Source organism: Corvus kubaryi, unplaced genomic scaffold (assembly GCF_017639235.1).
Source record: "Corvus kubaryi isolate FWS band 111438036 unplaced genomic scaffold, C.kubaryi_AGA036_p1.0 split1-37355, whole genome shotgun sequence".
Classification (NCBI taxonomy): Eukaryota; Metazoa; Chordata; class Aves; order Passeriformes; family Corvidae; genus Corvus; species Corvus kubaryi.
This window is the reverse complement of record NW_024582078.1, coordinates 4,084,755-4,102,110: the sequence shown is the minus strand read 5'-3', so window position 1 is coordinate 4,102,110 and position 17,356 is coordinate 4,084,755. Positions and strand designations below refer to the sequence as shown.

At 48.0% G+C, this 17,356-nt stretch overlaps 1 protein-coding gene across 6 annotated transcripts in view; it reads left to right on the top strand.

The window, feature by feature from the left end:
• KCND3 (potassium voltage-gated channel subfamily D member 3) overlaps window positions 1–17,356 on the top strand; it is a 113,176-nt gene that overhangs the window by 88,907 nt on the left and 6,913 nt on the right. For 5 of the 6 annotated variants that reach the window (XM_042013292.1, XM_042013295.1, XM_042013293.1 and 2 more), the window contains exons 4-7: window positions 7,516–7,617; window positions 12,653–12,745; window positions 15,351–15,407; window positions 16,307–16,554. In XM_042013292.1, the coding sequence (XP_041869226.1) occupies window positions 7,516–7,617; window positions 12,653–12,745; window positions 15,351–15,407; window positions 16,307–16,554 (500 nt within the window). The remainder of the gene's footprint in view (window positions 1–7,515; window positions 7,618–12,652; window positions 12,746–15,350; window positions 15,408–16,306; window positions 16,555–17,356) is intronic. The other variant, XM_042013297.1, reaches the window with a different exon arrangement.

Genomic DNA, 17,356 nt, shown 5'->3' with positions numbered 1-17,356 from the left:
ATTCAGGCAGGATTGTCCAGCCCCCAGGACAGCATCCAGGCAGGATTCTCCCTCCGCATCTGCCAGCCCGGCTTGCAGCCAGCGTGTTGTGGCCGTCAGCGCAGGGATGTGAGCAGAGACACCAGTTCTGGAGTCTGCACTCCCCCCACGGGAGGGGTTTGGGATGCATTTTTCCCTCAAGAAAGATGCATCACCGCACATCTCAGGGGCAGTTTCAGTAGGAAAGGCGATCGTGACACGGCTTTGTTGTCATGTGAGGAGTTCTGGGCAATTCTGGTTCCCAGCAAACAACATTTTCCCAGTTAGTGCTGAAAACTGGCACACGGAGAAGAGGGGTGGAGCTCGGGTTGGTTCCCTCACTGCTGCCAGCAGGGACCTGTCCTGCAGAGGTGACAGAGGTGACACTCACTGGACCAGGTGCTGGGCAGCACTACCTGGAGCCATTCCCTTCCTTTCCTGCAGCTGCCACACCATTAATTAGTGCTCATCTACCAGGGAGAGGACCTTGGCATGTGACAGCAGATAAAATTCTGTTAATTCCTCCATCCCCTGAATACTTTATAGCTATTAATTAGGGGTGGGAGCTGTGTGAAAGAGGTTATAAAAGTGAGCTCTGGAAACACAGATAAAAAAAGACAGACAGATAAATCACAGGCAGACAGATGCTCATCACACTTGGCTGCCAGTGAAACACCGAGCCTCATTTTAGACTAGTGGAGAACAGCAGCATCTCTACTAATGATGCAGAAAAACATGAGGGTCTTTTCCTGAGATTTTTTCTTAAGTAACACATTTCTAGACAAATTCTGACACCCTGATTTACACCCCATAACAATCCCAACTATTCCAGATTATTCCCACCACAATTGGGCATCTCTTTAACCACATCCTCAGAGTAATTCTGACCCAAGCTCTAAAAACCTGTCACAGCATTAATACCATAAAAAAGTGTGTGTAGGAATTTCTTCTATTATTATTTCAATAAGGGGGACAGAAGGGAAGAGAGGTGGTTTTGCCACTCAGCTGGGCTGGCAGCACGGGAACTTCAGCAGAGAGGGAGCTTTGAATTTCAGCCAAGTTGAAGCAACTGTGTAAAACATAATTCAATCAAGGGAAAACTTCCATAAACTCAGTCCTTACAGAGATCAAGGCCTGACTGTAACCCTTACGGGGTGGATGAATACATAGATAACTTTAAAAAGGTATTAAAAATAAACAGGGAATCTTCAGAGGATAAAAATATGAAATGGCCTCCAGAAAAGCTTACTACTTAAATTACAAGCAAAGGAATTAAGTGAGAATCACCAAGTTCTACAAAAACAAGGGAAGGTTATTCTTTTCTTTGCTGTAGAATGCAGCAAACACCAGAAAAGGGATGGTCCATGTGAAAAGAAAATGACAGTACAATGACAACTGAGTAAGATTGGCAACAAATACACACAGGCTGGGAATCAGAAAAAAGATTTTCTGAAATAAATGTCCTCCAGGAATGAGAGCTTGGCTAAGTCTGAGCTAGAGCTTGTTAAGATCAAGATGAGAATGTACAAAAAGAAGTTTACAACAGGAGGGGACCAGGCCCAGTGCTCCAGGGGCTTCCTGACCACCTTAACAGTTTTGCATATTGCGACCCTTTGAAAATTCCCTGTTTAATCAGCCAGGCTATCTGTGACTGGTAGAGAGGCCCAGGTCCATTAAACTCCATATTCTGTGCATTGTTCTATAAATAGCCTGAACATGATGTTCCTCAGTGTTGGAAAAGATTAAATGATAAAGTTCATTGGAAATGATGTTCTGTTGCTTTAATGGTGCCAAGGGTAAGGTAGCATTAAAAGGAGAGGCACAGAGGAGGAGAGGAGAATCTTTCATCTCTGGAAAGTAATGAAGAGGCCCAAAATAAGATCAAGGTCTGACTGTAAGTGGTTCTATCAAATTATATAGGAATATAATGAGTTCTACACTATCTGATTTCCATATGCAGCTCTATAACATCTCCCCCAAAGCAAAAGCAACAGAATATTTGAACTTGGCTCAAAATCTGTTTAATGTAAAGATCTGAGAGGAAGTAAAATCCAACTGTACATACTTTGTTTCTTAGGGGGGAAAAAAAAGAGGTTAAAAGGAGAAGAAGAAGTTACTCTCAGGTCCTGTACCAGTGCTGTGCTCAGGTTCCTGCCCATTCCCGCAGCAGATGGGCTGTGGCTGCCAGAATAACAACTGCTCCTGACTGGATGGGCTATTTGCTTTCCAAACAGCCTCATCTCACCCAGCTCTCCAGCCCAGGGAGCAGCCCCAGCCCCAGCCTGGCACTCCAGCCTTTGGCAGAGATGGCAGAGCAGCTTCCCAGGGCCCTAAGCAGGACAGATGAGCAGTGCTGCCTCACTGTACTGAGCAAAGCACTCTACAGACAGTGGATTCATTGAATATCTTGTTTGCTCCATTATTTTTGAATGCTTTTTTAAAAATGAAGGGTTTTCCATGTTCTGCTTGGCAAGGAAAAACTACCACAACAGGCCAGGGAGCTGAGCAGGTTTGCACCGGATGAAGGTTCCATCCATTCCCTTTCCAAGTACATCTGTGCTCTGAGTTCCCACTCAGAAGTACAACCTGAAGTCTCTGCTGAATTCCTTCCGGAATTTCAGGCTAAAAAAATTAGTCAAAGGTTCCAGAGACAAGATCATTTCAGGAAGGTGAGAACATAACCACAAGAAAGCACTTTTTTGTCATTCCAGACTCCAAGCCCTGTTGTTCAGCCTGTACAAACTCCTCTTCAGCTCTACAATCTGCTTGTCACCTTTCCCATCTTCCAAAATCAACCACATTCTTTCCATCTAGAATTTAAAGCCCAAACCCCAAACAAGCAACAAACGCAGACAAAAGCAAAAAAATCAAGTGCTTGCTGAATGGCTGCAATATTGCACCTTGAGAGTAAAAACCAGATCCAAAACACTCTGTTGATAACTTTGGAGAGCAGCTTCATTTCAGCCTTAAAGGCCCAGTGGTGCTCACCTACTGCAGCAATCACCACTAATACTCAAACTATTAATTATTGAAGAATTAGCATGTGAAACACGGTTAATTATTTTGTGTAGCTGTGTTTTCTACCAGGAACCCTCATGGTGTGGTTTTAGCAGTAAAGGGAGAGGGAATGTGGACAGAGCACCCCTCACATGAGGAAAGGCTGAGGACTGGGACTGTTTGGTGCCAAGAAGGGAAGGCTCAGAGGGAGCTCGTTAATGGATAAATACCTTCAGGTGCTCAGGGCGGGGAGCTACTCAAGAACCACCTGGACAGAGGGTGGAGGTGGCCCTGCAGGTGAGATCAGGTGACCTCCTTATGAATAGTTCCAAATCCACCTGACACAGGGTGCAGGTGGCTCTAGATCAGGTGACCTCGTTAATGTACAAATACCTGCAGGTGTGCAGGTTCTGGAGCTATTCAAGGACCACCTGGACAGAGGGTGGAGGTGGCCTATGATTCGATTCCAGAGATTGTTTCCAACCTCATCCTGAGAGGGATAATGCTAAAAACAGCTCCAGTGCACAGAGGGAGAAATGGATGCAGGGCCTGCACAGAGAGTTCCTGACAGGCAGGCACTCCACTCACTGCTTGCTCAAGAACAGAAGGTCTGGAAAGCTGAAGTTGTCTGGCAAATATGCAATTGTGTCATAGGTTGTAGCTTAATAGTTTATTATCCCACATAAATCAAGGGTGAGCGCTATCTCCATAAGAACTGGATGAAAATCATTAATAAATAATAATTAGCTGTTTCCTGAGCCTGCCATCTGGTAAGCATTTCTCCCAGCCAGCAGCTCCTGCTCCCTGCACTTCTCCAAAAAGCAAAAAGATGAACTCAGGCTCTTCTCTCTCCTCTGCCAGTCCCTTTGGGAAGTGCAGACACCCAGGATGCTGCACCCTCCCCAGCCGAGCTCAGGTCTCCACTTCTGCAGCTCTTCACTGCCCTTCCTGCTTATTCCGAGCCTCCAGTTTCTTAAAAACCAGCAAGCCCCAGAAGTTACTGAGCCCTGCCTTCCATCCTGCTCTGAGAAACACGTGGGCTCCAAGATAACCAAATTAATCATTCTAACCTGTAAGTGGCTGTCATTAGTATTATTATTTTCATCATATAAATTATCTTCCAGATTAGGTCATATGCATTTTGAGATCCTGTGGTTTCCTAGCAACTCCTCTCCCCATCTCCATGCAGACACAGTGTGCCGTTTGCTTTTCCTTTTTTAGCCTCCCTGTGCAGGGGTTATATTCAGTAACAGTGATCTCAGGCCCAGCCCTGGTGACCTTTAGTCTGTCACATTTGGGGGAGAAGATGCAGAAGACAACGATCCTCCCCAAAATGACGCTTACAGCAGAAGGGCAGAGAAGCACAGTCCTCCACTTGCCCATGTTCTGTGCCCAGACCAGGAGGGCTGAGCTGCAGGAGAGGGGTGACAAAAACATGCCCACATGTGGTAAAAACTGGCAGAATTTGGAAGATCTTAAACCCCTTTTTACTGTCAGGCTTGATCAAAGTGCCACACCCCACACAGGCACAGGACAGGTACCCAAGCACCAGGCAGAGCCTGTGTCCCTCGACAGAGACACTTTGATGCTTTCCAAAGAATTCACATTTGCACACAGACATTCACAGAAAAACCTGAACTGTTGTTTCAGAGTTGTTTCTAGTCCAACGGAGGAAAGTGTCTGGAGGGCCAAACCAATTTTAGGCACCAATTTTAATTAACTTCTCTAGCTGAGTTAATCAAGATATCTACCAAATTTAATCACGATAGGGACCCGGCGTTGGGCGCTGTGATGATCCCAGCCAATCCTTTGTGTGAGGAGAATAGGATTAACTTCTGTCCTGCCCCACTGACATTTTTTAAAATAACGTCTGTTCTAAACTACAAAAGCTGTGGGGCTTAATTATTTAGATAGCAAGTGGCCCTGTTTCAAAAGGAAAAGGGAACAGATCTCAGAACCATCTCCAGCCCACATGGAGTACAGCTATTAATATTTGATCCCCTGCTAGCCTGGAGGCAAAGGGAATAATGTTCATTACAACAGCCTGAGACTGAATCCACTTTAATAAATGACTGAACTGAAGATGAGGATGAACCTTTCCTGCTACAGGTGAGGTAAGCTGGGCACTGGCAATTCCTCCAGCAAAGGAGCTGGTATTTTATCAAGCACAGGGAGAAATGGGAATCTTCAGTGGTGACCATCAGAGCATCCCTGGAAAAACCACCACTGCATCCAAAATCCACTCCTGCTTACAGGAGAGAGGAGATCATTGTGAAAAGTGAGGAACACACACACAAAGGCACATACTTGCGTTTAAAAGAAACGATTTAATGGAAATGTAATTATCAGGAACAGAGGGACAATGCCATGTACCTGGAATATGAAACATCCCTCATTCCCTTATCCCGGCTCTCTCCCACAGCTCCCATTCCATAGCAGCAGTCCCCATGGATGTTGCAGCCTCAGGCCAGTCCTTTTGAGGGCCTAGAGCAACACAGCAGTTTGGGAAAGTCTGCAGGAAAAGTGAAGATCCAATTTCACTTTCTTGTTGTGTTCTCAGTCTGTGTTTTGTCCCTGTCTCAGGCCGAGAGCACCTTGGCCCAGCACAGAGATCTCACTCTCACACACCGATTAGGTGGCTCAGCGTTAAAATGGGACAAGGAAATCTAGGTGAGGTATCGAAAATAAAGCCAATTTCAGATGTCCCCATTTTGGGGGGTTCGAAAGATGACCTATTTTTCAGATTGGTCATAGTCTGTGTCACCCAATTAAAGCTGCAAACTTTACCCTGTGCATGTCTTTGCCTGAGAAATTGTCTGCTTGAGCACAAGGTCTTGATGTTAAACAAATATTTCAGATATTTCCAATACTGAAGGCCAGAATGGTTCACACCTGGACAGGGACAGAGCTCCTGAAATGGCTCCACTCTCTGGACCCACTGCAGATATTTGCCTCCTGCCTTTCCTCTTCCTACAGCGTTTACCCATTAGCACCTCTAATTAGAAGGGAAAATCACGAGCTCCATGTTATTTAAGGGATTAGGCAGCATTTTAAACTACAGCACAATGTAATTATTTTTTAATAGCTGCAGCTATTTCATGTATTTACTTTTAATGGTGTTTGAGTCATAAATTAACAGTAGAAAAGAAAAAAGGCAAATCACTTGACAGAGGAGCAGGCAGCAACTGAAAAGAAAAACTAAAACGCTAAAAGGAATTATCAAAAATAATCAAAAAGGAAAAGGTAGGGTCAGTTTTCCTTGTTTGCATTATTCTGGACTGCTTCTTATCATCTAACTTGTCCCCCTGGAGGTGTGTATTTTTGGAGAGTGTTCTTTTATCAGATGCCAAAGTTAATGAAGTCCCATTGCCACTGCTGGGACACAGGTCCAGGCTCACTGAGGGCCCACTGTCCCTGTGCTGCTGCAGCACGAGCAGAGCAGGGCACAGAGACTGCCAAGGACAGAGCTGAGGGGGAGAGAGAGGGGTTTGAAGGGCCCAGGGTGTTGGGGGAAGGTGGGAAATGAAGGCACCTCCGTGCAGAGCACCTGAACCCTGAACAGCACCCACGGCCCCCGTGCCCGCAGCACGGCCAGCGCGAGGCTCCAGTGCTCTGCATCTCACCCCAAAAAGGAACTCTGGGAGGCAAAAAGGAGCCTGCAGCACCCAGGGGCTGTCTCGGGGGGGTTGTTAACACCCTGTGGCAGACAATGTGCTCCAGGCAGCTGCAAGCTGTGCTCAGCTGCCCCCTGCACACAGACAGACAGACAGACAGACACCCAGAGCCGCCTGTGCCGCTGTTCCCAAAAGCTCCTTGTCCCCCTGACAACCCCTGGTATTTCACCCCAGCCTTTTCCAGGCAGAGTGACCACCTGAAATCACCTCCCTCCCGGTACTGGCAACACGGGACAAATCCCCAGTGCTCCCAGCTCTAACCCCAGCCCTAAACCCATCCCTAACCCTGCTCTGTTCACCATCCCCAACCCCAGCCCTAATCCCATCCTAAACCCCACTCTGCTCCCCAGCCCTAACCCCAGCCCCAACCCCAGCCCTAAACCCATCCCTAACCCTGCTCTGGTCACCATCCCCAACCCCAGCCCGAATCCCATCCTAAACCTCACTCTGTTCCCCAGCCCCAAACCCAGCCCCAATCCCGCTCTATTCAGCAGCCCTAACCCCTGTTAGGGCTGTTCCCCAGCCCTAACCCCAGCCCTAACCCCTCTCTGTTCCCCAGCCCTAACCCCGCTCTGTTCCCCAGCCCCAGCCCTAACCCCTCTCTGTTCCCCAGCCCTAACCCCTCTCTGTTCCCCAGCCCCAGCCCTAACCCCTCTCTGTTCCCCAGCCCCAGCCCTAACCCTGCTCTGTTCCCCAGCCCTAACCCCAGCCCTAACCCCTCTCTGTTCCCCAGCCCTAACCCTGCTCTGTTCCCCAGCCCTAACCCCAGCCCTAACCCCGCTCTGTTCCCCAGCCCCAGCCCTAACCCCGCTCTGTGTCCCCGCAGAAGGCGCGCCTGGCGCGGATCCGCGTGGCCAAGACGGGCAGCTCCAACGCGTACCTGCACAGCAAACGCAACGGGCTCCTCAACGAGGCCCTGGAGCTCACGGTGAGTGCACAGCCCTCTCCCTCCACAGCTGCCCACCCCCCAGCCCCGCTCCTCTCCCCGGGCTCCCCCCGTCTCTCAGCTCACTGCTCATTCCCAGCCTGGCACACGGGATGTGCTATCACACACTGCACGTGGGGTGTGCAGGCACAGCTGGAACCCAGCTGCTCGACTGGATGGCAGGGAAAAGCTTCCTTGAGCTCCTCCTTGAGCTAGGAAAGGATCTGGCTTTCCAGCAAGGAGCAGGTTCACAGCTCCCTCTAATCCCTGGGTGTGACGGAGCTGTTGGAGCTGGACTCATTTACACAGCCCACACTATAAATATCCACTGCCTTCCATTTAGTTTTTAAGAGTCTAATATCTACTATCTGATCATCTCCAACAGGACAAGGAAAATATTCCCTAGCTCCTGTTTCAGGCAGGCTGGTGGTGGGTTTATTTTTAAAGGCCTCCAGAGGCCTCTGGCTGCTCAGGAGGGGGAAAGTTTTAAATGCTCAGACTGCTCAGCAGAACCAGCAAACACGAGAAGAGGTTATTACATTAAGCCTCATCAACACCAGAGCAGGTATTAGCACATTTCATGGATTTCATTTCAAATAAATCAGCCTTTCATGTAGGTGGGGAGCGAAGAGAGAGATGAAGAATATTTGATTGAGCCCCAGAGCCGCCTAGAACTCATTTGTGCATCCTCACTTGGGATCTAATCCTCAATATCACTCTCCCTGGGACACAGCCCTGCTTTTGTGCCCAGAGAGGAGAAACAGAGCTGGGGAAGGGTCTAGAGAATAAGTTCTCTGAGGAGCAGCTGAGGGAGCTGGGGGGGCTTTTCCAACCACAATGGTTCTGTAAAATCAAAGCTGAAAACCTTTCCAACCCCTGCAAAAGCTGCTCCCCTGGACATGAGCCCACTCCTAGCCCAGCTCAGTGGGCTCAGCACAGGGGAGTCGTGCAGCACCTGGTTCTGCACGTAGGATGTGCTCAGTGCAGCCTGAGACAGATAAATCTGGCCCTTTACAACTGGAACTTTCTAAACTGTTCAACAAAAGCACTTCACACCAAGTACGGATTTGGAAGGTGGGGGCCCCAGAGCAGCTCTGTTCTCCCTTCCAAAACAAGTTGGATCCCTCTGACTACACATCCAACATTGTCTCCTGATCGGCAAATGGCAGCCACGCTCAGAAATCTGTTCCTTGCACCATACATCACTGCTGAGCAGTTCAGGAGGAGTTTCTGTATAAAGGCCATGACTGGTCATACCTATCCCAGAGCTTATCCCCACACAGGAAAGGCTCAGGACTGGGAAGTCAGCTCTGCTGGGATTCTGCTTTTTCATTACCCAGAAAACATGCAAAAATTTGACTAAAAATTTAAAATTTCCTTTTAAACTTTAGGTTTCTGGTCTTTAAAAATTGCCAGGAGAGCTTAGCAGGATCACTCAGTTTGCACTTGATCTTCCAGCCTGTCATCCCAGCAAGGATCTCCTCACTTCTCTTGTCAACCAAAACTCCCTGCCAAGACCACTCAGGGAAGAGCAGCTGACACACCAATGCTTAAGTCCAAAATGCACGAGGCTGAGAGAACTATTTGGCTGAATGGGTTCATCTTCTGGCACTTGAGCAAAAATAAGTGGGAAAAGGATCATTTTGGCTACAAAGCTACTGTAGACACAGGAAGGAAAACAGAAACATTTCTAAAGAGGTTCTAGAGGATTTTTTTTACCCATTAATAACTAAATTTAGATCTATAGGAGCTCCTATAGCAGTTTTCACAAGGTTTTCTGGCTGTAACTTCCTTCCTGGTGGGCTTATAGCTCTAAATCATAGAATCCCAGAAGGGTTTGGGCCAGAATCAAGACCCAACACATCTCTCCATCCCCAGGCAGTGGCACTAATTAATTACAGAACTGCAGAGCGTTCTTCCTTTCAGGTGTACATGACCAGTTTAACTCCAGGAGGCAAGATTTTATGTCCTTTCATTTTGTGGCGGAACAACAAACTCTTCTGAAGAGTACAAAATGTGAATGACAGCACAGTCTAGACAGCCAAATTTTTTAAGCTGTAAAAACATAAAGGAACACGACTTGTGTAGCTGCAGTAACAGACACCAAAATATTATCTCCATACTGTGCATATTTGTCAGTCACATTAGTGTCAAACTGCTTCCCTGCTCAGGTACAAGCCCTGTTTTGACACCTTGCCCAGGATCTGTGTGAACAGTAATGGGCTGCACATGGCCAGACTGCCACAGGGCTGCTCTGTCCCCCAGCAGTAATTCCAACTGCAATTACTCCACGGCCGTGACCAGGCGTTCTCTCTCCCATCAGCAGTGATCCCACAGCTCTGGGCTCACTGTGGGTGTTTAGCAAGGGCCCAGCAGATTGTGTGACACTGGGAGGGGTCACCACAGCCCCACGCCGTGCCCTGGCTCTGGCTCTGCAGCCAAACCAATAAATTGGGAAAACAGGACTGCTCAGGGTTCCGGAACGTGTGCCGGAGTGTCCTTTCATTAGCACCAGAATGAACACACTGACACCATCTTCCAAGGGAACAGCACGTCTCCAGCCCGGAGCCTCCCATCAAAGTGAAGAAAAGGACTCATCCAAGGACAGCAGCAGGAAGGAGATCTGCTTCCAGCAAGAATGCAGGCTTGTGCTTCACAAACATGTGGATTTGTGGCATTTGCCACCTAGACACAAAGTCCTCAGACTGTTTTCTTCTCATTTTGAGATTTTTTTAGTGGGCTTTATGTCAAAAGTGCTCAAGGGATGGTGAGCTCCTTCCCATGGCAGCAGCCTACATATCCTCTTAGCACTAATCTCCTTGTACAGCAGCTGAAATTCCCTTTTAGCTGCAGTGCCAGGAGGTGCATATCCCGGGAGCAGGAGGCCGGGAGGTCCGGTGCCTTTTCACCAGCCCCAGATAAGCCCTGTGGCTGTTCCTGGGCAGGGCCAGCCCAGCCCCTGAAGCAGCTCACCAGGACCCAGTGATGGAGCACTGAAATAGAGGTAAAGTGGAAGAATTTTGGATTTCAGAACTGACACCACAGTGTGCTGCAGCCTCCCCCCAGGCAACCAGCAGTTCACGGAATGTCTTCCAAGAGCAAACTGAATTGTAACTGGCATCAAATCTTTGGCATCCCTGCTCAAAGAGCAAAGCTCTCCCTCCCCCACGAGCTCTTCCATTGCAGCCAAACTCTTCTGCTGAAGACACAGATTTTGTTCGCCTGCAGACGCAACCTCTGTAGGTTCCCTTTCCTCAGCACTACCCCCAAAATGCCAAGTGTCTGGGATGCTGGCACTGGCCCTGGCCCAGGGCAGCAGCTCCTGCAGATCTCATGCCTAATTTCCACGTGGGATGGCCTCGGGTGTTTCTGCCCTTCTGGAAACACTGAGCTGACTGAAAAAAAATCCCAAAGGAAGATAAGGTACAAGTCCCACTCCTTATTCCTGGTCGCTGCCATCCCTTGAGCCCTTTCCCTCAGGACCAAGCCCAGCCTTGAGGTGGAAGGCAGAGGGAGAGCCTGGGCTGTGCTGCCAACACTTAACAACTGGTTTGGGTCTCCTGCCAGAGCTGTGGAAGCTCTGTCTTGGCTCTCAGACCCCTTTTAGAGTTCCTCTTAGGCAAATCCTCATAAAAAGATACTGTTTGCAACATGTGCTCTTCCTCTCTCTTTTCCCAGTGTTTTAGTGCAGCATCATCTCTGCTTTAGGGCTTCCAAGGGCCTCCATGGGAAATATTCCAACCCAGACTTCAGGGGAGTCAGTCATCTCAGCAGGAACCAACAGGACCTGCTGGATGTGTTACCTCACCAGGAGGATTGTTAATAAGAAAAATGGAACTGATTTTTTTTTTAGGCCACTTCTAAAAATACGTCTGGGAATGTTCATCCTCCAAAACAACAGCAACAAAAAAATCCATAACCTGCCTAAGATGCATTCCCACAGGATTCTATTAATTCTGTGTACGGGAAGTCAGCTTCCTTAATGTCCCACTTCAGCTGTGTTTTGGCACCTGTCAGAGACAGAGTTATTCCTTCACTTAAGGATCACAGCACCAGCCTGGGAATGGCATCCAGAGCAGGCACTTGCGGGGAAGCAGTGGGACACAGGGGTGCATTTAAATGCAGTGCTTTAACCACAGCTGAATTTGATCCCCTTGAGAGCAACAAGCAACGTCTTGGCAAGATGTTCTGCCACCCATTTCCTCTCCTGAGCAGTCAGATCCTGCTGTTTTGTGTCTGAGCAGCGATTCCAGCCATGCACATCCATTTCTGACTTTCAGATTCAAGCATTACAGAAGACACCAGCCCCCTTTCCTTCTGAGGCTCAGGGACACATCTTACACCACCTAATTGCTGCTGTAATGCACGTCATTGTCTTTGAGAGCGCTCATCCTCACAGAGGACAACAGATTAACGTGTCGTAAAATCACGGGCGGTTTCGAGACCAGAAACTTAAATAGCAGTAAGAGTATATCCTTAAACCCCAAATGTTAACTGTGCCATTCCCTGCTCCCGTGTGCAGCCGTGGCTCAGGAGCTCTGGGCAGCGGCACCCGAGCTCCAAGGGCCCAGCACTGCCCGGCTCGGGCAGAGCCGGGGGAGCCAGGCAGCTTTGCTTTGCCTCCCAACAGAGACTCGGGGTCAGGGGACATCTGTTGGCATTCAAAGGTCACGGCACGCTTAGAAATCTTAATGTATTTTGGAAAAGTACAGCAGCACAGATTCTTTTTTTCCTTTGCCTTCTGGTTCCTGAGCTTGACATCGTAAGTCAGCAGCCCTTCCCGTATTTCCCCCCTAGCTACAGAATGCCTAGAAACACACAGGGTTTGAATCAGAGCTGAGTGCACCTGAGTGGACAAGTGAAATCACTAAGAAAAAAAATTGAGGAAACCTCCTAAGAGTGAGGAGAAAAACCCGAGAGCTGGCAACGCTGGAATTGTTATCTTTACCCCAGTGGAAGCTCCTGCTGGCTCCGTTTGTTTTCATGGTTTTACACCTGGTTTGGGTTTTGTTCCCCTCCTCTTTTTGTGGCTATTCAGGGATCCACCGAAGAGGAACAGCACATGACTAAAGGCACCTCCTTAATCGAAAGCCAACACCACCATCTGCTGCACTGCCTGGAAAAAACAACCGTAAGTACCAGCACAACCTTGCACACGCACGGCTCTGGGTGCCCGGCCAGGGCGCCCCAAGGAGGAGGTTACACACGGGGGGCTCTGAGGTGACCCCTGTCACACTCCCTCCGAGGGTGGCACTCATTCTGGGCTCCCAGGAACATTCTGCAATGGGTTAAATGCACTTCTATTTTGTTGTCTTTAAAATAATAAAAACAATTCCTGTGCAGAGGGATAAAATGGGATTATCTGGTACCCCTCAGTCACCCACGTCTGTACAGAGCCAGCAGCAGCTTCTTGGTCAAGTTCATCTGAACACAAATTTTCAGTGAGGGGTTAGGGACATCCTAGAAATAAGAAGTTTCATTTCCTCAGTGCTCCTGAAAGAGAACCAAAGTGCATTTCCCTTGTGCTGTCAGCCACACATCACACACCCATCGCTGCTGCTGATCAGCACTAAGGGACAGTCCTGCTGCCTTGGGAGGAAGATGCTGCTGGTGACTCCAAACCACAGCCTGGTCACCAGTGCCCACAGGGTGGGAAAAAATAACCTTCGGCCTTGGAGATGGCTCAGAGAAGATGAACTCTGTTCAAGGGCTTAAAGGTTGCACACATCTTTTCTCATCTCTGTCTGCTTGCAAGGGCAGGTGATCTATCTCAAAGCCACTCAGGCAGCTGGTACAGCATGATGGTTCTGTTTGCATCCTGCAAGGTGTTGGGAGCCAGAGTTTTATTTTTCATTACTGACTGATTGTGTATGCAGAAGTCTCTGGGAACATTTCAGATATTTATTTGATACATATGTTTTGCTTCCAGGTTTATAGAAAAGGTTCTGCAGTAAAGGAACACATTATCTATACCATGATTCATTCTAGAGAGAATGAAGAGAGGTTAACACTTGAAATATTCATGCCTTTTTCTATCTGCATCCATCATCAAATGTACTTTTGATTTCTGACTTGCAAGGGTTTCTTTTAGACAAATCACCTTCACTTCCATAGTTTGGCTTATGCTGGAATAGCACCACTTAGGCCTCAGAGAAACACTAGAAGAAGCTGAGTAATTAATTACAGTGACCTGAGCCCAAGGAGCTCTAAAGGTCACCGTGCCAAGGGCAGTGAACTGATTCTTCCTGTATCAATGACTACTGAATTTGTTTTACACAACTCATCTCGCCTTTATTTCAATGTTACATTACCAACAGATATTTCACAACCTGACTCTTCAGTTTAAAACTTTCTGCCTCAACCCTTCAGTACTATGACCCATATTTCACAAAAACACTTTCATTTGAAAACTTGAACAAATTGGCTGAAGCAAACAAAAGCTGACAGCCCTGCCTGCAGGGGCTGCCCTGCTTTTAGAAAGGCTGTCCAGGGGCAGGTGAACACCTCTGGGGCTGCAGGAGTTGCTCCATCGCTCATGAGCTGAAGTAACGTGGCCAAAGTGTGCCCTAATTCGTGGTGCGGCGCCCCAGTTAGTGGGCGTGGTACCCTAATTAGTGGGTGTGATACCCTGGCTGTGTCAGCCCACCACACTGCTCACAAACCTGCTCAGTAAGTCTCAGCGATTGAAAATGTTCCAAATGTTCCTCTTTTTCAGCAAAGAATGGCAATGACAGTGATACTTGAATTTTGATTAAAACTCAGAAGGAGAAGCTGCACAACAGGTTTTTCCCTCATGTTTTTCAGCCAGTTATTACCATGGTGTAGCACCAAATCAGCAGATTTGGATTCCGGTCTGGAATTACTGGCCCAGAAAGTTCAATGGGTTTGTGTGGAGATCCTGTACTTCACGTAATCTATTAAAACACTATGCAACAGAAAATTTAAATTGTAGTAAAAGCATTTTTAAACACTGAAGAGTCATTTTGTGATCCAGTTGCAGGAATGGAATGAGGAATGTACCATGGTTGCAAACTTGTTTTAATGGGCAATTCACCTTTCCTGAAACGAGGCAGAGGATTCTCAGAGTACATTCTTTATTGACCTGGTCTCTGGGTTGTCACTGGCACACACTTCCAGCTGAGTGGCTGTGAATGGCTCACAAATCTGCTGTGTCAGATGACAAAGTGACCCTGAAGTACTTGTAGCTGCCACAACAGAGATTACTTTGTCATATTCCCACAGCAGATGGAGTTTGTTCAAACAAAAGGAGGTTTTTTCCCTCCCATTCCAACTCCCACATTAAGTCTGGACATTCACATGCTGTATTTTCTCCAAGTGCTGAGTGCCCTGAACCCAGTCCTTCAACCCAAACCCTTCTTCTGTGTTTTCACAGAGTTTGATCAAACCCCACAGTCCATTGGTGACACAATGGCAAAGCAATCCCAGTCTGTGATTTGTGAATCAGCAGCTGAAACTTTGTTTGCCTTTGCCTTCGGCTCTCAAAAGATCAAAGTAATAAAGTTGTTACGGGTTTTGTTCTGTTTCCATGAACAAAACACTCAAAAGCTGAATTGTCAGAAGGATTCTGGTTCAGGGTTTTGAGAGAAGGTCCTGTTGCCCATTCAAACTTGAGCTGGAATGCTGAGGCGAGAGATGCAGTGCTGGGACTAAACTTCTGAATGCTGGAATGGACAATGAATTGTGTTTTTATCTTCTGTTGGCATGTTGTCTTGTAGGGATTGTCCTATCTTGTGGATGATCCCCTGTTATCTGTACGAACTTCCACCATCAAGGTATTTCCTTTTCAATTCGATCTGTTTTCTGTATGGTCTCTGTGACATGTCTGAACAGTGTTTGCTTACTTCTCGTTCTGGTCCGGTCCTGGGGAGTCTGTGCACGTGGCTCCCTTTGGCTTCCCAGTGCTCTTGTTCCCTGTGAGAGTTGTTACTTGTTCCAGTGGAATCTGATGGCTGCCTTCAGCATGGTTGCTTTTGTTTCCCATCTTTTCTGAAGCCGACAGGGACTGGATGAAGTCTGTTCACTCTACCTGGGTGTTCATATCCACACGTAGGAGTTCTTTCTTTCAGGAGTTCCTGTTCCTTAGCACAAAAGCTCTTTACAGATTCAGCTTTCTGAATTTCCTTCCCCCTGAACACTTTCCCCTCTCCACTGCCATGTTTATTCCTCCCAGCTCATGCACTGCAGGGATGCTTTGAACCCAACAGCCAATGCAAGCATTAAGTTCTATGGCCAGGTGATCATCCAGATAAAATACAATCCTGGTCCCAGGGATAAAGGAAAAGTAGCATGAACTCCTTTTGGGTTTCATAACCATGTGGCATTCCAGACTTACTGAGACCATTCTGGAATCCAGACAAAAAATGAACAGAAAATCAAACCCTATGGATTTGAACCCAACAGACTGACAATCTCAGACTGTGTGAGCAAGGCAGCAGTGACATCCTCACGCTTTTGTCACTGCAACAGCTCCTCCTGTTTCCCTGCGGACACAGGAGACCAAAATCTTCCATGGTTGCAGTGAGGGCAGAGTCATTTCTTTTTAAGATCTGCCCGGTGCAGCCCTTTGCAGGCACGGAGGCAGAGAGCATCTCCCACAGAGCAGGGGCTGACACCCCCCAGCCCAGGCTGTCCGTGTCCCCAGGGAGTGACAGCTCTGCTTCTCTCCTGCCAGAACCACGAGTTCATCGACGAGCAGCTGTTTGAGCAGAACTGCATGGAGAGCTCAATGCAGAACTACCCCTCGTCCCGGAGCCCCTCCCTGTCCAGCCACCACGGGCTGACCACGTCCTGCTGCTCCCGGCGCAACAAGAAGACCACGCACCTGCCCAACTCCAGCGTCCCGGCCACGCGCCTGCGGAGCATGCAGGAGCTCAGCACCATCCACATCCAGTGCAGCGAGCAGCCCTCCCTCACCACCAGGTACAGGGCAGGGGGCGTGCTGAGCGCTGGGGCCCAGCTGTGCCCAGCTGCAGGGCTGGCAGGGCTGTTCCCCAGCCAGGGGCTGGTGGCAGCATCTTTGTGTCCCTCCCAGTGATGACCCAAGGGAAGTGGCTCCTGGCTGTCCTGGGAAGAACCAGACTAAAGCCAGACTCCAGCACAGCAGCTTGTAGGTGGATATCAGGAAAAGGTTCTTCTCCCAGAGGGTGGTGGGGCACGGAACAGGCTCCCCAGGGAATGGTCATGTTGGCAAAATGAATGGGCCAGCAGTGTCTGTCAGCCAAAGCTGTTGGAGAGCTGATGTGGTCCCCCCGGGACACTCCACTGATTTCCATTGTCCAAAAATCTAAATTGCCACTCTAAGCATCACTGGAAAACAAACAAGAGGAATTTCACAATGGTGTCTTAGTAGCTGTGACCTAAAAAGCCATAAAGGACACAGTTGAAGTGTCCTTTAACACAAAATATTTTAAATTTAATTTTATACATAAATTGCTGAAAAAGAATCATTTATTCACCATATAATTCCTGCAAAAATTAAATTACTTTCTAAATCCCCCTCAGCCCATTAAGTTTTTTGTGCACCAGGGCTGGTTTTGAATGTCCCATTCCTCTTCTCCTCATTCCTATCAAAGGGATGTAAAAACCGAAACAAAGCTGCCTTTAGGGCAGCAAGCGATTGCTTTGTGCCAGAAGGGCATTTCAGAGCATGAATTATGAATGAATAAGTACAAAACAAGTCTCCAGCTATTTCAGTTTCAACATGACAATATTTTAAACCAGC